Below are 24399 nucleotides of genomic sequence, written 5' to 3'. Positions count from 1 at the left end.
TAACTGTCAAAATATAAAAATTTGGAGCAAGATTGGGAATTTAGTAGAAAACACCAGATTGGTATAATTTCTACATATTAATAAAAATCATGTTGATTACTCCTAAGTCATAAAGCTGGTAAATATTAAATGATCTCTGATCCCATACATAATTACAGCTACAAAAGAATACAACCCAAATTTTTTAATTTCCCATTATTAGCTGTTCATAAACATAAATCCAAGTTAATTTGCAGCCCTGACATAGCATGTAGTTCTCTCTTACCCCCCATTCCAAACTGTAATATGGCTGGAGACACAGAACAATTGACAGTCACACTCACCACTGGAGCTTTCACAGAAGCTTTGTGAGGTGGGGGCGGAGGCCTTCTCTAGCTGCTTCGTACTAGCCATTTTTGAGTCTTCTGGTAATGAGTTATCGGTTTTCTCTGGAGGTTGGGTCTGCTGCAACTGCCGGTCAGGTTTTGGAGCATCCCCTCCTCCCACTGACGTTCCGGGAGGCTGTGGAGAGTCAGCCTGTACGGGTTCCTTTTCTGCAGTCACTGATTTCAGGTCTCCTTCATATTCAGCACTCTTTTCTTCCTGGGTATCAGCTCTATTCTCAGCACATGGTTCTATTTCTGGAGCGTCATCCTCCCACAACTGGGAATCTGAGCATTTCTCCACTCCCTCTAAAGTTTCAGAAGAAACATCAACTCTGGGAGAGGGTTCCTTCACATCTACAATGACAACGCTCGAGTCCTCTGAAGTAGCTTCTTCCCATGCTTCTTGGTCCTTATGTTCCAATTCTTGGTCAAGGACTGGAAGCTTTTGGGGGGAATCAATACTAATCACACTGGTTTCAACTTCCATAGGTTCCTGACATTCTTGTTTTGGGGTTTCTTTTGAAAGACACAACCCTTGGGACTGAGTTTCAGTCAGAGAAAGGTGTAATGGGACACTCTCCATACTTTCTTCTTTTAGCTCCTCTCCTTGACTTTCACAAGGAGTCTCGGGAATTTCTTCCACCTCAGACCCGGAAGACCCCTCCTCTGGCTGGTGTTCTTTAATTTCCATAGCTTCCTCCTGATCTAGCACACTAGAGAGTGCCTCCGATCGAGTAGCTGGAGAAGGAACTGCCTGACTCCCTGAATCACAAGTGAGATCAATACAAACGTCTTCTGCTACAGTCTCTTCTCTACCTTTGCTACCAGCAGCTAAAATACTAATGTCGTCTCTGGTTTCTGTGTCATTCCCCTTTGCTTCATCAGCATTCTGATTCACTTCTATTTGTCCATCTTGTGCTGGATTCATCAGGATACTGTTATTTTCAGCAGGAACAAGTTTAGAATTGAGAACTGGAGACATGGGTTCAGTATCCTCAATCTGTGTGTTTTCTCCATCTTCATCAATCCTGTGAGAACTCAAACTCTCCATCTTTGGGGACTGACTATACTCACTTGCAGAAAGCATCAACTTACAAGAATCCCCTGTCAAAGAAAGCCCAAGGTCCTCACTGGAATTCTTTGGTTCAGTCTCTGAAGTTTTAGAACACTCAACAGTCAAAGAAGAACTATGCAAATCTCCACCTTTCTTTCCGTCACTTGATTGTTCTTCCAAACTTGGAGATGGAATGAAAATGTCCTATGAAGAATAAAAAGAGACAAATCTTCATTTGTTCTTAATCATATTTCTTTAAAATCTAATCCCTGAATTCATCTAAAATTTCTAAATCAATTATTCAAAAAAACTCTAGGACCATATTCTCAGAAATACAAATGACCAGTCTTTTCATCAATACAAGTCACTCTGTTTAATGCTTTTCTTATTAATCACTGGCACAGAATAAGCATAACCAAAAGAAAAACATAAAAGTATTAACTTACACTCGTAGGGGTAGGAAGACACTTAAATTGAGCTGTAAATTACCAACCTGTACATATAAAATCATGTCATATATATGATGTGTCCACAATTACACATGAGTCATTTGAACATATGCCTACAAAGCCCACTTCAGTTCTTTAAAAGCAGGAATACAGGATGGGGCAAAAGTAGATTTACAGTTTTAAGTACTCAAAACACAGTTTATTCTTGTATTATTATTTATTAATTATTGTATTATTCTCCATACCAATAACTATAAACCTACTTTTGCCCTACCCTATATAATTATTTCAATTTCAAAATATTCTAGCACTCATGAAGCTGATGTTAAAATCTAAAACTTTTAATATCACTAATCAACACATACCAACAAGGACGGCTGAAGTTAGAAAGACTACATCCTGTGGGTAAGGATACGGAACAAGCGCATCTCTCATACACTGCTGATGGGAATGAGAAAGGTACAGCCACTTTAGAAAAAAGTATGGCAGTATCTTATAAAGTTAAACACACATTACCATATGACCCAGAAATTCTGCTTGTGGATATTAACCCAAGAGTAAATAAAATCGTATGTCCACACAAAGATTTATATGCAAATGTTCACAGCAGTATTATTCATAATAGCCCAAAACTGAAGCAACCCAAATGTTTGTCAACTGGTGAATAAATTGTATATTTCCATGTTATGAAATACTATTAACAAGGAAAAGGAATAAAATATTAATACATGCAAGAATATAAATCTCAAAAATATGTTAACCTAAAGAACTGAAGGGGTCAAATATATGGTGACAGAAGAGACTAGACTTCTGGTGATAAGCACACAACAAAGTATACAGATGTCCTATTATAAAGCTGTACACCTGATGCTGTATGTTATAAACCAATGTTTTTGCAGTAAGTTTAATTTTTTTTAATTAAAAAAAACTCAAACACAAAAAAACAAACACTTTATGATTTCAATTATATGAAATTCTCAAAAAAAAACAAAACAAAAAACTACTATAACAGAAGGCAGATAAGTTGGTACCTAAGGTGAAAGAGGGGATCAGGGGGAAGGGGAGGAGAAATCAATTGCAAAGGATTATGAAGAAACTTTTTAGGGTGACAAAATTATCCTATACTCTAATGTTAATTGTGGTAACGTATTTGTATAAAATGCCCAAAATTCATCAAACTATACACTTAAAAAGGCATTTTAATTTTATGAATATAATACCTGCATTAAAAATAATAATAACCCGGAGACCCTTTCCCCCTCCCCACTTGGGAGTCTGTACCTGTTCTTCAATAAATCTCCACCTTTGCTATACCAAAATAAATAAATAAATAGCCCAAAGCTTAATATGTTTTATGTAAGAACTACATTTAGTGTATTACTTTGCAAAACATAAATGCTAGAAAACACTAGACATAACTGGTATGACATTCATTTCCTATGATTTTTAAGATAATGAGGGCCCTGGCAGGTAATTCAGTTAGAGTAACAGTTCTCAACCTGTGGGTCGTGACCCCTTTGGGGGTCGAACGACCCTTTCACAGTGGTCGCCTAAGACCATCGGAAAACACATATATAATTACATATTGTTTTTGTGATTAATCACTATGCTTTAATTATGTTCAATTTGTAACAATGAAATTGGGGGTCACCACAACATGAGGAACTGTATTAAAGGGTCACAGCATTAGGAAGGTTGAGAACCACTGAGTTAGAGCATCATCCTGATACAACAAGGTTTCGGGTTCAATCCCTGGTCAGGACACATACAAGAATCAAACAATGCATAAATGAGTGGAACAATAGATCAATGTTTCTCTCTTTCTCAAATCAATAAGTAAAACAAAACAGAGAGAGAGAGAGAGAGAGAAATCAAGATAGGTTGACAAAAATTCTATATATTCCATAATTTCTGGTGTTACTGTTTACCTTTTCAGATGATAAAAATAGTCATAAATTTGAGCCTGCTCATTTATTCTCACACATGACTGAGTATAAATTGAGTCAACAATTCTAAATGGCAATTTGGCAATACACAATAGCCTTGAAACAGGTTATATATCCCTTAGCCCAATAATTCCATTTCAAGTAAATTATTTGATGGACATAAACTGAGATTTAGATGCAATACTGTTCAGTGATAAATTATTACTTAGAGCCGAAACTGGTTTGGCTCAGTGGATAGAGCATCGGCCTGAGGACTGAAGGGTCCTAGGTTCGATTCCAGTCAAGGGCATGTATCTGGGTTGCGGGCACATCCCCAGTGGGAGATGTGCAGGAGGCAGCTGATCAATGTTTCTCTCTCATCGATGTTTCTAACTCTCTATCTCTCTCCCTTCCTCTCTGTAAAAAATCAATAAAGTATATTTTTTAAAAAATTATTACTTAGAATAGGAAACAATATGAAATGTCTTCAATGTTTGAAAGGAGAATCATTTTAAAAATTATGATATACTCACATAATGGAATGCTCTGTATCACATAAAATTGTTGACGTTTATGAAAAGATATAGAAAAACATTTAGGCTATGCATTAAATGGAAAATTTTTATTTTAGTAAAAAATATATTTTTTGTTATAGTCTTCTAATACATTTTAATATAATTTTCATGTATTTTTTAAGTTAATAAACATGCACTATAAATAAGAGTAGCTATTTCTGAGACAGAATAACTGATCTTATTTTCATTTATCTGTACATTATACATCCTCTAAAACAAATATGTATCATTTTCTTGTTTCAAAAATTAAGCCATTTTACAAAGGCTCATAGATAAGACATCACTAATAAAACTATAAATACATTTTTAATGTGATACTCACATAAACTGACATTAACTGCTTTACAGTGAATAATGTTGTGCAACCACCACCTCTACCTAGTTCGAAAACATTTTCTTTTCTTTTTAATATTTTTATTGATTTCAGAGAGGAAGGGAGAGGGAGAGAGAGATTGAAACATCAATGATGAGAGAGAATCATTGATCAGCTGCCTCCTGCACGCCCCCTACTGGGGATGGAGACTACAACCTGGGCATGTGCCCTTGACAGGAATCAAACCCAGGACCCTTCAGTCTCCAGGCCGACCCTCTATCCACTGAGCCAAACCAGCTAGGGCTTGAAAACATTTTCATCACTCAAAAAGGAAATCCCATACCATGTCCATTAAGGAGTTGTCCCACATTATGATTTTTTTAAAATGTATTTTTTATTGATTTCAGAGAGGAAGGGAGAGTCAGAGAGAGATGAAAACATCTATGATGAGAGAGAATCATTGATTGGCTGCCTCTTGCACGCCCCACACTGGAAATCGAACCCACAACCTGGGCATGTGCCCTGACCAGGAATCGAACCATGACCTCCTGGTTCATAGGTCCTTGCTCAACCACTGAGCCATGCCAGCTGGGCACTGCCCCCCATTATGAATACCTTTTAAGCATCATCAAACTAAATACTGATGTGACTTTCATTACAGAATTTTTTTCAATATACTATATAGAATTTCAGTCAGAGTAAAATTTCAGGGCTAATCAACCTATCAACCAGCTATGTTTCTAAAGACTACCTGGATCTAGCCTCCAAGTGTCTGGCCCCTAATAATCCACAGTGCTATGGCTCACTGCTGGTCTAGTCAGAATAACAGGGCTAAATGAGCAAAACCCACTCAGAACTCTGGATAAGGATGGACAGAGAACTATCAGAACCACATTCAATATGAGTCAATCTTTAAGCCTAGATTATGTACAGATCTAAATCCATAGTATCCAAGAGCCATTCATACAATCATCTATAATCTGATTTGTCATCCCCCATATTAATAGATATATTAAGAATGAGAAAAGTGTTAAATATCAAACTATGTTCTACTAATCCTCACCCCATCCTTCATATCTTGGTGAAAGGTCAAAGAGGCTATTCAATGAACAAATATAATACTTCCAATCAAGATGGTGGGGTAGGGAAACACAGGGCCCGCCTCCTTCTGTGACCCACATCAAAATTACAACCATATTACAGAATAGTGTCATCATTGCCAATCACCTAAAGATTCACTAAACAGAAGGCCTATAACTAAGGATAGAAAGAAGAAGCCATGTCCAGACTGTAGGAGGGGCAAAGACTCAAAATGGTCAGGTCCCACACCCATGGGGTGGCAATTAAGAACGGGGAGGGATCTTTAGGCCGCAGAGGTCCCTCCTGAGGAGGAAGGGATCACAGCCGGGGCCACCAGTGCTGGGAAGAGGAGTCTCCATAACATCTGCCCGTGAAGACCAGCAGGGATTGTGTCCGGATGAGATGGAAGGCTGCTGCACACCTAGATGCTTCTTTTGAGGGGTTCATGCCCAAACTTGCTCACTCACACACTCACAAACACTCTAAGCACCCCCGTGCAGGGGCAGCAGCTCAAAAAGCACCAGGGATTTATAGTGAGGAATTAAATTGACTAGGTTTAGGGCAAAAGCTGGAAGGGTAGGAAATGGGGTATCCCTTAGAAATGGGGCACCTCTCTTCTGGGAGGGAGGTACTGCAGGTACCACTGTTCTATGTTTAACCCACCTCCCACCTAGACTGCAGAGGCAGGTGGGCAAAAATCTGAGCTCTCCATTAACACTGTGCACCCTACTTTGGAGATTTCCTGAGGCCCTGCCCCACACAACTCACAGCGGCTTGGTTCAACTTGCGCTGTGGAGTTACCTAAAAGCTCGAAAAGATCCACAAACACTAAACAAACAATGGCTGGACGCAGCATGCCCTGTACCTCGTGCTAAGCACCTCCCCCTTCCACCACAAACAATAACCAGTAACTTGCATCAGTGACCTTGACTCTGGCATAAGCCCTAGCCAGTCCTGGCTTGGAATATAGCTGCAACTAAGTGGCCACGAGCCCAGCACAGGTGGTGGCTGGCATCAGCTCACACTGCAGTGCCTACCAAAGGCCAAGCCAAGCACAAATGGCAGCAGGCCTCAGTTTGCAGCATAGCCTCTCCCGAGTGCCTTTTAAGCCCAGCAAAAGTGGCAACCAACCACAGATCACTTTGTAGTTCCTACCATACATCCCAAGCCCAGCTAAGTGGCAGCTGAGCTTGGCCTGCACCAGAGCCATTCCCAAAAGGCACCAGAACCAACAAACCCAGTGGCCAACTTCAAACCACACCACAGCACCACCCAAAAAGCTCCAAAAATGACACACCCCAAGAAGAGACCTGGCTGGCACCAGCGCTACGCTACAGTGACTCCTGCTCTGAGGGATCACCCCCCACAAAAACAGCTCACCCACTGTAGTCACAGCCAGGCCTCACATCAGTTAGCCTGAGTGTGAATGCTACCCGCAGGCATGTCAATAGCAATGAAGGCTAAACTACAACCCACACAAGGGACACCTGCAGAGCCTGTGGCTCAGGTGACCAAGGAGACAGCACCACTGGGCCCCACACAACACCTACTACATAAGCCCCTCCGCCAAGACCAGGAGACAGAAACAAGCACAGGGGGTCAAGCCAACATGAGGAGACAAAGACACACGTCCCAAATGAAAGAACAGAACTCCAGAAAAAGAAGTAAACAAAATGGAGACAAGCAATCTACCAGATACAGAGTTCAAAACACTGGTTATAAAGAAGCTCAATGAACACAAGGGAAGAATAGAGGAATTCAGGGAAAACTTCAACAAAGACAGAAAACATAAAAAAGAACGAGTCAGGCTTCCTCATCAGCCTTGGAGAGAGGCGAACACGCGCGGACCCCGCACCGCTCGCAGACCCACCTTAGGCCCGCCCAACCCCAGGCTCCGCGCCACGTGAGTACCATCCTAAAGCCAGAATTGAAGCTACAAGATGGCTGATTAGGACCCTGGGGGCATCAGCCCCTCCAACAGATGGTGGCCTCAGGTGCCAGAGCTGTGGTCACCTCCATCTTCATGAACCCCTGGACGTGGTGAAGGTCAGCCTGCAGTCTCAACATCCCTCAGTGACCAGGGAACTGATGCCTCCCTCCAGACTCTGGAGCCTCTCTTACACCAAATTGCCATGGGGGTCACTGGCTGATTCTCAATCAGGGCAAGTGTCTGGATTGCAGGCTTAATATCCAGTAGGGGGCATGCAGGAAGCAGTCAATTGATGATGTTTCTATCTCTCTATCCCTCTCCTTTCCTCTCTCTTTAAAAATCAATAAAAACATATTTTTAAAAAATGTTAAAGGGATTTCCTTAAGAAGAAGAAAAAAAGAACATAAATATGAATAATAAAATGGCAATAACTATGTACTTATCAATAATCACTTTTTTTTTAATCTTTACCCGAGGACATGTTTTTATTGATTTTTAGAGCGAGAGAGGGGATGGGGGAGGAGAGCATCAATGGAGAAACATTGATTAGTTGTCTCTCACCACTCCACTCAATAATCACTTTAAATGTAATTAGATTAAATATTCCAATCAAAAGACATAGGGTGGCTGAATGGATAAGAAAATAAGACCAATACATATGTTCTCTACAAGAGAACCACTTAAGATCAAAAGACACGGACTAAAAGTAAAAGGATGGAAAAAGATATTTCATGCAAATGGAAATAAATCAGAAACCAATAAATAAAATCAGAAATTAAGAGGAAAAGTCACAACTAACACCACAGAAATGCAAGGATTATAAGAAAATACTATGAACATAGGTTTAGTGTAGGTTCATGATTAAAGTAAAAAATTAGAATTAAAAAAAAAAGAAAAAAAATACTATGAATGATATGCCATCAAACTGGACACTCTGACCTACAACCAAGATTACTTTATCCAGCAAAGCTATCATTCAGAACGGAAGGTCAGATAAAGAGCTTCACAGATAAGGAAAAGCTAAAGGAGTTCATCACCACCAAACCAGTATTATATGAAATGCTGAAAGGTATCCTTTAAGAAGAGGAAGAAGAAGAAAAAGGTAAAGATACAAATTATGAACAACAAACATGCATCTATCAACAAGTGAATCTAAGAATCAAGTGAATAATCTGGTGATCATAATAGAATCAGGGACATAGAAAGGGAATGGACTGACTATTCTTGGGGGGGAAAGGGGTATGGGAGATGCGGGAAGAGACTGGACAAAAATCGTGCACCTATGGATGAGGACAGTGGGTGGGGAGTGAGGGCGGAGGGTGGGGCGGGAACTGGGAGGAGGGGAGCTATGGGGGGGAAAAAGAGGAACAAATGTAATAATCTGAACAATAAAGATTTAATTTAAAAAAAAAGAATCAAAAAAACAAACAAAACTGGACAATCTGGAAGAAATGGATAAATTTTTAGATATATACAATTTTCTAAGACTGAATCAAGAACTAACAGAAAATCTGAACAGACTGATTACTACCAACAAAATGGAATCAGTAATAAACAACTCCCAACAAACAAAAATCCTGGACTGAATGGCTTCACAGGTGAATTTTACCAAACATTCAAAGAAGAATTAACACCCATCCTTGTCAAACTATTCCAAAAAATTCAAGAGCAGGGAAGACTCCCAAGCTTATTTTATGAGGCCAGCATTACTCTGATCCCAAAAGCAAAGTCTTTACACACAAAAATACACTGCAGTTATAGGTCAATATCTCTAATGAACACAGATACAAAAATCCTCAACAAAATATTAGCAAACCAAATTCAGCAATACATTAAAAAGATCATATTGTGGGGTGGAGGTGGGCAAAGGGGAGGGATGGGGACATCTGTAATAGTGTCAACAGTAAAAAAAAAAATCATATACCATGATCAAGTGGGATTTATTATTCCTGGGATACAAAGTTGTTTTAATATCTACAATTAACATGATACATCACATAAACAAAATGAAGAATTAAAATCCTATGTTCATATCAATAGATTCAGAAAAAGCATTTAACAAAATCCAGCATCCATTTATGACAAAAACTCTCAGCAAAGTAGGAATACAGGGAATATACCTCAACATAATAAAGGTCATTTATGACGAATTCACAGCTAACATCACACTCAACAGTGAAAACCTGAAAGCTTTTTTTAAGATCAGAAACAAGACAAGGTTGGCCAATTTCAACATTTTATTCAACATAGTACTGAAAGTCCTAGCCTCATCAATCAGATAAGAAATAGAAATGAAAGGCATCCAAATTAGAAAGGAATAAGTAAAATTGTCATTATTTGCAGATGACATGATACTATATAAAGAGAAGCCTAAAAGAGTCCAGCAAATATTTAAGAAATTAAGAAAAGAAATCTCATTTACAATTGCATCAAAAAAATAAAATACTTAGGAGTACATTTAACCAAAGACATAAGAGGCCTGTACTTGGAAAAATATAAGACATTAAAGAAAGGAACTGAAGAAGATACAAATAAATGGAAAACTATGCCATGCTCATAGATAGAAAAAATTTACATCATTAAAATATACATACTGCCCTGGCCAATATGGTTCAACTGATTGGGTGTCATCCCATGCACTAAAAGGTGGCAGGTTTGATTTCTGGTCAGGACACATGCCCAAGGTTATAGGCTCCATCCCCAGTAGGGGGTGTGCAGAAGGTAGCCAATCAATGATTCTCTCTCATCATTGATGTTTCTATCTCTCCCTCTCCCTTCCTCTCTGAAATCAATAAAAGTATTTTTTAAAGACAACCTACTAAATGGAAGAAGATATTTGCCAATGATAGAACTGATAATGGTTAATATCGAAAATACATAAGAAGCTCATACAACTTAACACCAAAAGAACAAACAATGTGATTAAAAAATGGGCAGAGGACCTGAATATACATTTCTCCAAAGAGGACATACAAATGGCCAATAGATATATGAAAAGACTAGAAACCCGGTGCATGAATTTGTGCACGGGTGGGGTCCAGTCAGCCTGCCCCCATCGAGGCCAATCGGGCCAGGCCGGGCGAGGGGAGGAGCCACGGGAGGTTGGCTGACCAGCCCCACCCCCTGGTCAAACTTACAGTCGAGGGGACAATTTGCATATTAGCCTTTTATTATATAGGATTATTATATAGGATGCTCAGCATCACTAATCCTCAGGGAAATGCAAATTAAAATCACAATGAGATATCACCTCACACCTGTCAGAACGGCTATCATCAAGAAATCAACAAACAAGTGTTGGTCAGGATGTGGAGAAACAGGAACCCTCATGTACTGTTGGTGGGATTGTGAATTGATGCAGCTACTATGGAAAACAGTATTGAGGTTCCTAAAAAACTTTTAAAACAACTATCATATGACCCAGAAATTCCACTTCTGGATATTTATCCAATGAAATCCAAAACACCAATTCAAAAAGATATGTGCTTCCTATGCTCACTGAAGCATTATTTACAATAGTCAAGATATAAAAGTAACCAGAGTTCATCAATAGACAAATGGATAAAGATGTGGTACACATATACAATAGAACATTACTCATCCATAACAAATAATGAAATTTTGCCATTTGTGACAATATGGATGGATCTAGAGGGTATTATGCTAAGTTAGTCCGAGAAAGACAAATACCATATGATCTCACTTATATGTAGAATCTAAAGAACAAAATAAGCAAACAAGACCGAAAACTCATAAATAAAGAGAACTGATGGTTGCCAAATGGAAGGGGGGAAAAGGTGAAGGATTAAGAAGTACAGGTTGGCAGTTATAAAAACAGTCATGAGAATGTAAAGTACAGCATAAGGAATATAGTCAATAATACTGTAATAACTATAGAATAACCGATGGTGATTGGACTCATTGGGGTGATCACTTCACAAGTTATATAAAAGTTTAATCACTTTGTTGTACACCTGAAATTAATATAATATACTATGTCAACTGTAATTGAAAAATAATTTTTAAATGTAAATAAAATTAATATATTAGGAAAGATGAACTTTATCCCAATTTTTTCTTAATTAGTAATTATCTCATTATAAATACTTAGATCTTACAACATCAAATTATGTAAATTTGGACTCCAGTAACCAAGGTACAGGAGAAATAACAGATGTGCAAAGATTAGCTATTAAGAATAGTATGTAATGAGTTTGATACATAATGAAAAAAGTATAGAAGTTAAATGGTGGCTTTAATACACCATTTAAACTCTTTTCCAAAACCCCACTAAGCAATTGTAAAGGAATGTATTTTAAAGCATTAATTTTAAAGAAAAAGAGAACAGAACAAAAGACAACAGCAACAAAATTCTGGAAGAGTAGTCACCTATTTAGCAGATTACTGAAAGCTGAATTCCTAAGCCAACAGTGGAGAAAGTCAAGAAGTAACCCAAATTATGCCATAGAACCACCAGGACCAAAAAAAGATTCAGGACTTGGCAGCAATACCAGGTAACTCTGGAAGTGGTGGTGAGGGTAAAGCTAAAAACAGAAGACTGGTCACTCCCCGATCTCCTCCTCTGCCCTAGAGAGAGTAAAATAAAGCATCCTGAACTGGAGGAGAAGAGGCACAGTTATCAGAAAGCACCATTCTGAAAACAGAGAGACTAAATGAACTTTTACATATTAAACAGAGCCTGCACCTGCCTCTCAACACTCCCAGTCCTCTTTCTTCCATAGGCTTCTAGAACAATAGCAGCCAACAGACAGGAGATTAGCCATTTTTTTAGGGGACCTGACCAAGCTGAGACAAATTAAGATAATGACATTGGGAGACCCCAAAAATGGCCCAGCAGATCATGCTACAGTGAATCCCAGAAATAATAAGCACCAAGCACCAGCTCATAACTTCTAATCAGTTTTCTGGTATTTTACTCTTAAAGCAGACAATCAAGGATTAGCAGATACTTAAAGAAGCCTCTAATTTGAAAGTCAAATGTCAAAACTAACTGAAATCTATTTGGAGAAATAGTGACTATTCCAGGGAAGAGAAAAACCTATTTTCCAAAAAAAAACCAAACTATTTTAATATTTAGGGAGATATGGGTATTAATCCTATATAATAAAAGGCTAATATGCAAATCGACCGAACAACTGGTTGCTATGATGCACACTGACCACCAGAGGGCAAACGCTCAATGCAGGAGCTGCCCCCTGGTTGTCAGCTCCTGCTCAACCAGAAGCTGGGCTCATGGTTGGCGAGTGCAGTGGTGGTGGCGGGAGCCTCTCCCACCTCAGCGGCAGCGCTAAGGATGTCTGACTAACAGCTTAAATCCACTCCCTGCCTAAGCCATCAGTCGGACATCCCCTGAGGGCTCCCAGACTACAAGAAGGTGCAGGCTGGGCTGAGGGAACCCCCCAAGTGCACAAATTTTGTGCACCGGGCCTCTAGTATATCCATAAAAACTAGACAAAATGTTATTTTAAAAAAAAGGAAGTATATTGGGCGGGGGGGGGGGGGGGCGGATTCTAAATTAAAAACCCAAGAGTAGAAATCAGTAACCCAGAGAAAGGTTAAAAGATGGCTGAGCCCAGTTGGTGCACCACAGTGTTTGAGTGTCAACCCATGAAACAAGAAGTCCCCAGTTCAATTCCTGGTCAAGGCACATGCCCAGGTTGGGGGTTCAATCCCCAGTAGGGGACTTGCAGGAAGCAGCTGATTGATGTCTCATCGATGTTTCTATCTCTCTATCCCTCTCCATTCCTCTCTCTCTAAAAATCAATAAAAACATATTCATAAAAAAAAAAGATGACTGGCCCTGACTGGTTTGGCTCAGTGGATGGAGCATCGGCCTGCGGACTCAAGGGTCCCGGGTTCGGTTCTGGTCAGGGGCATGTGCCTTGCTTGCGGGCATATCCCCAGTAGGGGGTTGTGCAGGAGGCAGCTGATTGATATTTCTCTCTCATTGATGTTTCTGACTCTCTATCCCTCTCCCTTCCTCTCTGTAAAAATCAATGAAGTATATTTTTAAAAAAAACACAACATGACTGAACATGGCAATCATACTCCTAGGTATATACAAGAGCAATAAAAACACATGTCCACACATAAACTTGTGCAAAAATTTACATAGCAGCATGATTCACAACAGCCAAAAAGGGGAAACAATCCAAATGTCCATCAAATGATGAATACATTAATAAGATGTGGTATACACATAAAATGTAGTTTTATTCAGGGTAAAAAGGAATAAAGTTCAAATAACATGCCACAACATGCATGAACTGTGAAAATAATTATGCTAAATGAAATATACCAATCACAAAAGACTATGTATTCTATAATTCCATTTATATGCAATGTCTAGATTGGGCAAATCTATATAGACACAAAGTAGATGAATAGTTGACTAGGAGTGGGGGAAATGGGAGTGACTACTAATCGGCATGGGGTCTCTTATGGGGCAGAGGAAAGAAAATATTCTAACAGTGGATTGTGGTGAATGACTGCACAGCTTTGTGAATATACTAAAAGCTATTGGGTTGTACACTTTTAAAGGTTGAAAGATATGGTACATGAGTTATATCTCAATAAAATTGTTAAAAAAAAAAAAGAAAAAAGAAAAGACAGTTGAGGAAATCATCCAGAAAGCTGAACAGGAAGAGAGGAATGCAAAGTAGGAGATAAAATAAGGGGGAATTAAATAATTAAATGTCCCTGAACTGGAGGACCTGAGTTCCTTTTTTTTTTTTTTTTTAATCTTTATTGTTGAGAGTATTACAGATGTCCCCCAGGAGCTGAGTTTCTTTTTTTTTTTTTTAATATATATTTTATTGATTTTTTACAGAGAGGAAGGGAGAGAGATAGAGAGTTAGAAACATCGATGAGAGAGAAACATCGATTAGCTGCCTCCTGCACATCTCCTACTGGGGATGTGCCCACAACCCAGGTACATGCCCTTGACCGGAATCGAACCCGGGACCTTTCAGTCCGCAGGCTGACGCTCTATCCACTGAGCCAAACCGGTTTCGGCAGGAGCTGAGTTTCTATATTGAGAAGGCTTACCATTTGCCCAATATAATGAATGGAAATAGATTTATGCCAAGAATCTGGAACTTTCAGAACACTTGGGGACAAAGAGAAAATTCTACAAGATTCCAGTAAAGAAAAAAGACCTCACACATTAAAGATAAAAATCAGACCTAACTGGTTTAGCTCAGTGGATAGAGCGTCAGCCTGAGGACTGAAGGGTCCCAGGTTCGATTCTGGTCAAGGGCATGTACCTTGGTTGCGGGCATATCCCCACAGGGGGTGTGCAGGAGGCAGCTGATCGATGTTTCTCTCTCATCCATGTTTCTAACTCTCTATCCCTCTCTCTTCCTCTCTGTAAAAAATCAATAAACTATATTAAAAAATGACACGCGTGTCAGGTTTTTTGGTTGATTTTTTCTTTGTTAAATGTCATTTAAATATATAAAGTAAATATCAAAAATATAAGTCTTTGTTTTACTATAGTTGCAAATATCAGAAAATTTCTATATGTGACACGGCACCAGAGTTAAGTTAGGATTTTTCAAAATGCTGACACACCGAGCTCAAAAGGTTCGCCATCACTGATTTAGTGAGTAGTTCACAGAAGTCTAAACAAATATAAAAAAAATAATTATCAATTCCAGAGAAAATAAATTATGCAAACAAGGAAAAATAATCATAATATTCCACAGGCTCTGCTGTGAATAGTGTTTATGTCAGTGATGGCGAACTGAAAGTGGTTGTCTCTGAGTATGGATGGGGAGAGACCTCATTTTAATTATCTGACTCCTTTTCTGGCTTTTACAAATGGTTTTTCTAAAAATCAAACCCTAAACATAAAAAATAAGTTGTAAAGGTACTATTCAGAGATTTTTTAGAAGGCATGGACTGTACTGGCTGAGAAATTTTAAAATATGAGTCCAAAAAATTAGACTAGGTCATCTTAGGTTCCAGGGACCTTTGAATTATGTTCAGCATCACTCATTTGTCTCAAATTTTCATTACTGGTTTTATTTCTGACTCTGATGGTCTTTGGTAAATGTTGAAGGTACGGCAATTTCTTCAATAGTGTCTTTTTCTTCAAAAAGTCAGTTTTCCCTTTGTGGCCAGGAATCACTTCCCCAGGTAGGGATACCATTGCATAGACTTTCATTTCCTTAAAAATCCTGTTTAGTTACTGATAGACATCTAGTAAGTGGTCTCTAATATCACCTACCTTTTCTGAAAAACCCTTAATGCTCTGCATCAGTGCTTATAGCTCTCATCCCTAAATTCTAATGACTCCTCCAAACTATATATGTTCATGTATAATGTTAACAGAAAAATAAAAGCTAAAGAAAAATTTCACTTTCACTGCTAGCAACAGCTGATCTTTATGGAGTGTTTATCACGTGCAACCCACTATCCTAGGCACTTTATATAGTATACTAAGTAATTTAACCTTCTCAACTACCCTATTAGTTAGGTAGTATCAATATCCCCATTTGATTTGGTGAGGAAAATTAAGCTCAGTTTCAACAGGTCACAAAGACAGAAATGGCAGAACCAGGAGTAAGTCCAGCAAATTTTGACTCTAGAGTCCTTGTTTGTTTGTTTGTTTCCTTATTTATTTATTTTAGCTTTACCACTTTATAGATTAATGAATCATTATTTTAAGTAGAAAGAAACTCATATTATCTTGGTGATTTATAAATATGATCATTAAATCAAAGAATATAAAAATTTGAAGCATTTTTTTAAAATCCTCACCCAAGGATATTTTTTCCATTGGTTTCTAGAGAGTGGAAAGGAGGGAGTTGGGGATGAGGGGGAGAAGAGAGAAACATTGACATGAGAGAAACATATGGATTGATTGCCTCCTGCACTCGCCCCTACTGGTCCCAGGGAACCTGCAACTACGGTATATGCCCTTGACCAGGAGTGGAACCCGTGATTTTTCGATCTGCAGACTGATGCTCTGACCACTGAGAAATACTAACCAGGGCTAGAATCCTTGTTCTTAACCACTCTACCAAAACACTTCTAATGATTTGCACAAAATGGAATTTTCATTAAACAAATGAACAAAATGAACAAATTTTAAAATGCCAGAAAGCAATTCCATTTCTTTCTACTGCCTCTCTCTTCCTCGCTAAATTTATGGTATATTACTATTCATTTTTAAATATAAACTTTCATTACAACACCTGTAAACTGAAAGGCATGAAAGAAGTTCTCCCAGTAACACTAAAATAACTCCCCACTTAAGATCTTATAAGAACAGGCATTTAGATTGACAATATAATACAGTCATTTAGATTTAGTTAAAATCCTTCAATTCCCTATGCATAAAACGTAAATTTATTCTTTTTTAAATATTTAAAATTATACAAATGAGATGTTAGTTTTCCTTTGCTTTTTTTAAAATATATTTTTTTATTGATTTCAGAGAGAAAGGGAGAGGAAGATACACATCAATGATGAGAATCATTGATCAGCTATCTCCTACAAGCCCCCTACTGGGGATCAAGCCCAAAATCCAGGCATATGCTCTGACCTTGACCTCCTGGTTCATAGGTCGACACTCAACCATTGAGTAACACTGGCTGGGCTTTCTTGTTTTTAGAAGAAAAATAATTTCTCATTTGAAAACTAAAAACCATCCTGACCTTGAATACATATATGAATAATCCATGGGCACAGACAATAGGGTGCTGAAGGCCTGGGGTGAAGAGGGAAGGGTGGGCTAGGCTGGAGGAGGTCATTGGGGGCGGGGGAGGGATAGGGGACATATGTAATACTTTCAACAATAAAGAATTATTTTTTTAAAAAAATCCTGATAACCTCAGCACAAGAATAATTAAATTATGTTACATCCAGAAATATTTTACAAGTTTTGAAAGGATAATATGAAACTGAGGTAACACTAAAAAATCATTATGATACAGTGTTAACTGGAAAATAGATTAAAGTTGTATGTTCACTATAAAGAACTCATTTTTTAAAATATAGGCATGGCCTTAGTCAGTCTGGCTCAGTGGATAGAGCGTCGTCGGCCTGCAGACTGAAGGGTCCCAGGTTCTATTTTGGTCAGGGGCCCATGCCCGGGTTGTGGGTTCGATCCCCAGTGTTGGGGGTGTAGGAGGCAGCCAACCAATGATTCTCTCTCATCACTGATGTTTTTTTTGTTTGTTTTTTAAACTTCATAAACACAAAAAAATTTATTCTGAATGGATCATTTTATACAGAAATCATTGAAAAAGATGTTCATTAATTAGCTATGGACTTTACAAATCAAACTATCCAAACAAAATAAACAAGGCAATATAAAAGTTTAAGAAATTTACAAAAGCTGTACAAAATAACTTAATTAGACTGGTACAGTCTATAAAATCTCTTCTTTCACTGTACAATTAGAGATCTATGTAGGTTTTTTTATTAGGGAATAAAAGAAAGGATGTTTTAAGGCTTCTTTGAGAGTAATCCTTTTAGTTGGCTCATACTCCAACATTTTCTGAATGAGGTCAAAGAGAAGCTCATGTTCAGCATCCTGAGAAAGCATAAATAGAGGTTTACAACGCCTTGAAACATATCTGCTGGCAGAACTGTGTTCATCCCAGTCCAATCGATCATGATGGAAATATTTACGTTTCCTAAGAGTAAGTCAATATCCATGTTTATGTTGACAATGAAAATTTAAACATCTACTAATAGAAAAACATGGAATGCTTCACGAATTTGCACATCATCCTTGCGCAGGGGCCATGCTAATCTTCTCTGTATCGTTCCAATTTTAGTATATGTGCTGCCGAAGCGAGCACATCACTGATGTGTTTATCTCTCTCTCCCTCTCTTCCTTTCTGAAATCAATAAAAATATATTTTTAAAATGTAGGCATGGCCCTGGCCAGTGTGACTCAATTGATTGGAGCATCATCCCATGAACCAAAAGGTGGCAGGTTCGATTCCCAGTTGGGGTGCATGTGATGGGTAGCCAATTGATGTTGCTCTCTCACACCTCTCCTTCTTTCTCTCTCTCAAATCAATTTTTAAAAAACCAACAAAACAAAACAAAAACATAGGCATGTAGAAAGATAAAAATGACTAGTAGTTGCATGAAGGTAAAATAAGGATTAATGGCCCCTTTTAGTTTTGCAGTAACATTTTCAAAAAGTTTAAAGACAAGATGTTAGGTGACTCTGGAAATGTTCTAAAACTAGAACATTGTGATGACAGTTATACAACTCTGTAAATTAACTAAAACATCACTAAATTATACACTTAAAATGGGTGAGTTTTATGGCTTATAAATTATACCTCAATAAAGTTATTTTTTTTAATGTTAGGAAAAAAATCTTTCTACAATACTCACATGAGAAAACTCAGGCTGGGATGGGACAGGAAGTGACCCAGGAGTGAAGACTGGTGCACTCTGAGACACTGGTGTGGAGGCTTGTGGTGACATAGTGGGCTCAGGTGGGACAGGGAGGTTTTCTATCTCCGCTGGTTCATCATCTTTAAGTTTCTTCTGAAAAGATTCTCTTTCTTCTTCAGATAACATTGACATATCCATTGGCTCATCTGGTTTAAAACAGGTAAAACTAATTTAGAAATAAGCATTCATTAATACTTCTAATACCACTAATAAAAATCCTATATAATAAAAGCTTAATATGCTAAGTGTCCAGTCACCCACTGAACCAATCAAAGCATAATATGCTAATGATATGCTAAGGCCGCTCAACCGCTCACTATTACGTGCACTGACCACCAGGGGGCAGACGCTCCAACTGGTAGGTTAGCTTACTGCTGGGATCCGGTCAATCAGGACTGAGCAAGACGGGCTGGACATGCCCTGTAGCCCTCCTGTGGCCCCTCCCCAGCTGGCCAACCTCCTGCGTCCCTCCCCGGCCCCGACTGTGCACCAGTGGGGTCCCTCGACCTGGCCTGTGCCCTCTTGCAATCCGGGACCCCTTGGGGGATGTCGGAGAGCTGGTTTCAGCCCGATCCCACAGGCAAGGCCAAGAGACCCCACTGGTGCACAAATTCATGCACCGGGCCTCTAGTTACATTATAGAAATTTCCATTCCTAAAAAAAACACTAACTTAATTTTCAGAAAAGCTGATAGATTGACTGGGCCATAAAAAACTGAAATACTTCCTTCCCCAAGCTCCCAAAATAGTCAGTTATAGATTAAAGTAGGTTTCACCTGGGGATAACCACCTACCTAGATGAAATGTTAAAACTTCTGAGCCTCTTTCCTGATTATAACTCATTTTTCACATTTTGCATAGAAAAGCCCAAATTAATGGCACTTAATTTAGCCATCATATATTCTGCCACAGGCCTTGAAATGTAGTGAACTTGTTCACCACTCTAAATAAATATTTACATATTTATGAACTCATTATATTTGCATTAACTGCTAAGTGCAGAAAGATGGGTACCAGGACAAATAGAGAAGAAGAAAAAAAATCTACCAATGCCAATTAGCACTGATAAATCAAATAACTAAGTACAAAACACTAATCTAAGACAAATTGCTTAGGAGGGAAACATGCACAAAACCTTGTTTTCCCATAGTATACTACCCACCTGAAGGCCATCAGCATCTTCCTCAGAACCTAACTAGGTATTTGATTCATCAATCCTTTCCCCCTTATCTTACAACTTGACTCCAAAGAGACTTCCTCTAAAACAGTGGTTTTCAACCAGTGTGCTACAATAATTATTTTTAATATATTTGTATTGATTTCAGAGAGGAGGGGAGAGGGAGAGAAAGAGATAAAAATAAAAACATCAATGATAAGAGAGACACATCAACTGGTTGCCTCCTGCATGTATCCCAACCACGGCCTATGATTGAGCGCAACCAAGGTATGTGCCCTTGACTGAAATCAAACCCAGGACCCTTCAGTCTACAGGCTGACACTCTATCCACTGAGCCAAACTGGCCAGGGCATACAAGAATTTTTAAAACATGCACTACCTGACTATTTAGTCAGGGCCACTGACCTCTTTTCCTTTAGCTTGTCAAATAAAAGAAATGACAACAGCCAACACAACAATAGCCGTCCGATGTGAATGCCCTATCTTGAACCACAGATATATAGGTCATATAACAGAGTTGCATCTTATTGGTCATGTCGCCTAGTAAGGTTGAAACTGATTGGTTAATTCTTGGTACCAGAACTCCATATATACAAAGTATAAGCACCTGATTTTTTAAAAAGTCAATTTGGAGCAAAAAAGAGTAGGGAATTCCAAATTTTATTTATTTATTTATTTTTTGTAAATCAATGAAAGTTATACCTATTTTTTGTTAGGTGGGCAAAAAATGTACTTGGTGTGCCACAGGATTTTAGTAATTAGTTTACGTGTGCCACGAGGATAAAAAAGTTGAAAATCACTGCTCTACACCACTTTCACAAACTACCTCTGCCACTCAGTTTTTTTCCTATCATCACTCTCATGTTACCAGCTAATCCCAACCCCAATTCCAACGCCTTGCTGCTTACTTGGCCTCAACCTCACCTTCCATTCTAATTCTAGGTTCGGTCAGGATCTGTTGCTGTACGCCTTTATTACGCTACCACAGCTGTGTTAAATATTCCCGTTATACTTTTTTATCTTTCTCACCATGACAAAGCACTTATTAACACATTAAGCGCCCAGCCTGTTTTGTCTTCCGGATGGAAAGTATATTGTCAGTCATGGTGACTGACTGGGCGCTTAATGTGTTAGGGACCTGCTGCTCTAAGCACTACATATAAAAAGGCTTTAGGTTAATAATCTTAGCAAAAAACAAAACTACAAAAAGCATACATAGTCCTACAAACCGTTATGAAGAAGTATTAAGCAGCCAAAACCGGTTTGGCTCAGTGGATAGAGCGTCGGCCTGCGGACTGAAGGGTCCCAGGTTCGATTCCGGTCAAGGGCATGTACCTGGGTTGCGGGCACATCCCCAGTGGGCGATGTGCAGGAGGCGGCTGATCGATGTTTCTCTCTCATCGATGTTTCTGACTCTCTATCTCTCTCCCTTCCTCTCTGTAAAAAATCAATAAAATATATTTAAAAAAAAAAAAAAAAAAAAAAAAAAAGAAGTATTAAGCAAATACATTAAATCTAAAATACAATTAACAAAGGAAAATATTTTTTATTTTTTATTAAAACCAAAGAACTCTGAATCATATACATAACATGATCCCAAATGTGTAAAGATATTTCTTTATATTTATGCATAGAAAATATATCCAAATGCTAATCTATATATATAAAAGGCTAAGTGACCAACAGTACATACGTCTGACCGTCTGACCGTCCGACCGACTGACCGACAGGCTGGTACATATGATGCACACTGGCAATTTAAAAATAAACATTGACTCTCACATGCGTGTTATCTGTCCCTGTCTGACACTGGCCTCCCATTTAAATTAATTCAAACACAGTTTCCTGTGATGCCAGTACTTGCGATGACTATTAATAAATCACAAGGGCAAACTCTAGTCAGGGTAGGAATATTCCTATCTGGACCCGTTTTCGGACATGGTCAGTTATATGTTGCTTTCTCTCAAGTTCGAAGAGCGTGTGACGTTAAAGTTGTAAATACTTCATCACAGGGAAATTAATCAAGCACTCTGAAAGTGTTTTTACTCTTAATGTGGTATACAGGGAGATATCAGAATAAGTTTAATCAATTTATCAGTCATTGTTTTTATCAATGCTTTTATATCATGTTTTTGTTGTTTTATATCATGTCTTTGTTGTTATATCATGTCTTTGTTGTTATATCATGTTGTTATATCATGATTAATAAATAAACCATAATTATATCTGGATTGTGGGATCACGGGTGATTTTTATTTTCTTCTCAATTTATTTTATTTATTTATTTTTTAATATATTTTATTGATTTTTTACAGAGAGGAAGGGAGAGAGATAGAGAGTTAGAAACATCGATGAGAGAGAAACATCGATCAGCTGCCTCCTGCACACCTCCTCCTGGGGATGTGCCCGCAACCCAGGTACATGCCCTTGACCGGAATCGAACCTGGGACCTTTCAGTCCGCAGGCCGACGCTCTATCCACTGAGCCAAACCGGTTTCGGCTTATTTTATTTTCTTATCATTACTTTCCTATATGCTTTCCAAACTTTCTACAATGAGTATAGGCATACTTCATTTTATTGCACTTCACTTGATTGTGTTTCACAGATGTTGCATTTTTTACAAATTGAAGGCAGGCTCTCCACCAGCAAAAAGATTACTCACTTTATTACAATATTTACCACAATACTCACTTTACTACAGTGGCCTGGAAGCAAACTTACAACATATCTTAAGTATGCCTGTTATTAATTACTAGTGGCCCGGTGCACGGATTCGTGCACACTGAAAGGAAAATAATTAGAAGAAATGTTTTAATATTGCTATTCACCCTTTCTCTATAATATAAGTGTCAGGGATGAAAGAAAATTAATAAAATGTATATAAAATCTATACTAATAAAAGGGTAATATGCTAATGAGAGCAGATTTCCATCCAGACAAAGCCACAGCGGCTGCGAGGCCTGGGGTTCAGGCAGCAGTGGGCTCAGGCAGCTGTGAGCCCCAGCAGCTGCGAGGCCCGGGGCTCAGGCCTCGCAGCCGCAGCGGCCAGCAGTGGCAGCAGCAGTGGGGTGGTGGGGGCAGCGCCTTCCCCTGATTGGCCTGGTCACCTCCCGCAGAGGGAGGCCAGAGGCGGCAGCAGCGACGGGGTGATGGGGGCAGTGCCTTCCCTCGATCAGTCTGGTCGCCTCCCCATAGGAGCGGGCCTAAGCAGTCAGTAGGACATCCCCTGAGGGCTCCCAGACTGTGAGAGGGGGCAGGCCGGGCTGAGGGACCCCCACCAGTGCACAAATTTTTGTGCACCGGGCCTCTAGTAATATACAAATTCATTAATAAATAAACAATAACAACATAATATAAAAGCAAAGACATGATAGAAAAACAACAAAAACATGATATAAAAACAACATTGATAAAAATGATTGATAAATTGATTAAACTTATTCTGATATCTCCCTGTATACCACATTAAGAGTACAAACACTTTCAGAGTACTTGACTAACTTCCCTTGTGATGAAGTATTTACAACTTTAACTTTTTTTTTTTAAAATATATTTTTATTGATTTTTTTACAGAGAGGAAGAGAGAGAGATAGAGAGTTAGAAACATCCATGAGAGAGAAACATCGATCAGCCGCCTCCTGCACATCCCCCACCGGGGATGTGTCTGCAACCCAGGTACATGCCCTTGACCGGAATCGAACCCGGGACCCTTCAGTCCGCAGGCCAACGCTCTATCCACTGAGCCAAACCGGTTTTGGCTACAACTTTAACTTTAATGTCACACACTCTTCAAACTCGAGAGAAAGAAACATATAACTGACCATGTCCGAAAACGGGTCCAGATAGGAATATCCTACTTTGTCTGGAGTTTGTCCTTGTGATTTATTGATAGTAATTGCAAATGCTGGCATCATGAGAAACTGTGTTTAAATTAATTTAAATGGGAGGCCAGTGTTTGACAGGGACAGATATTGTGCATGCGTGAGTCAATGTTTATTTTTAAATTGCCAGTGTGTGTCATCTGTACCGGCCAGATGGACGGTCAGTCAGATGTATGTATGGTCGGTCACTTAGTCTTTTATA

At 38.8% G+C, this 24399-nt stretch overlaps 1 protein-coding gene and 1 non-coding gene across 5 annotated transcripts in view; both read right to left on the bottom strand.

Moving 5' to 3' along the window:
* The window catches only part of TP53BP1 (tumor protein p53 binding protein 1), an 89287-nt gene that overhangs the window by 48923 nt on the left and 15965 nt on the right, over positions 1-24399 (bottom strand). For all 4 annotated transcript variants that reach the window (XM_059703419.1, XM_059703430.1, XM_059703441.1 and 1 more), the window contains exons 11-12: positions 19077-19285; positions 324-1623 (exon numbers count right to left, since the gene is read on the bottom strand). In XM_059703419.1, the coding sequence (XP_059559402.1) occupies positions 324-1623; positions 19077-19285 (1509 nt within the window). The remainder of the gene's footprint in view (positions 1-323; positions 1624-19076; positions 19286-24399) is intronic.
* On the bottom strand, positions 18420-18526 carry LOC132223507 (U6 spliceosomal RNA). Its single transcript, XR_009450484.1, has one exon. It is a non-coding gene; the product is annotated as a U6 spliceosomal RNA (small nuclear RNA).

Source organism: Myotis daubentonii, chromosome 1 (assembly GCF_963259705.1).
Source record: "Myotis daubentonii chromosome 1, mMyoDau2.1, whole genome shotgun sequence".
In the NCBI taxonomy this organism is placed as follows: Eukaryota; Metazoa; Chordata; class Mammalia; order Chiroptera; family Vespertilionidae; genus Myotis; species Myotis daubentonii.
Note: the sequence above shows the minus strand (reverse complement) of the source record. Positions and strands in the feature narration are given on the sequence as shown.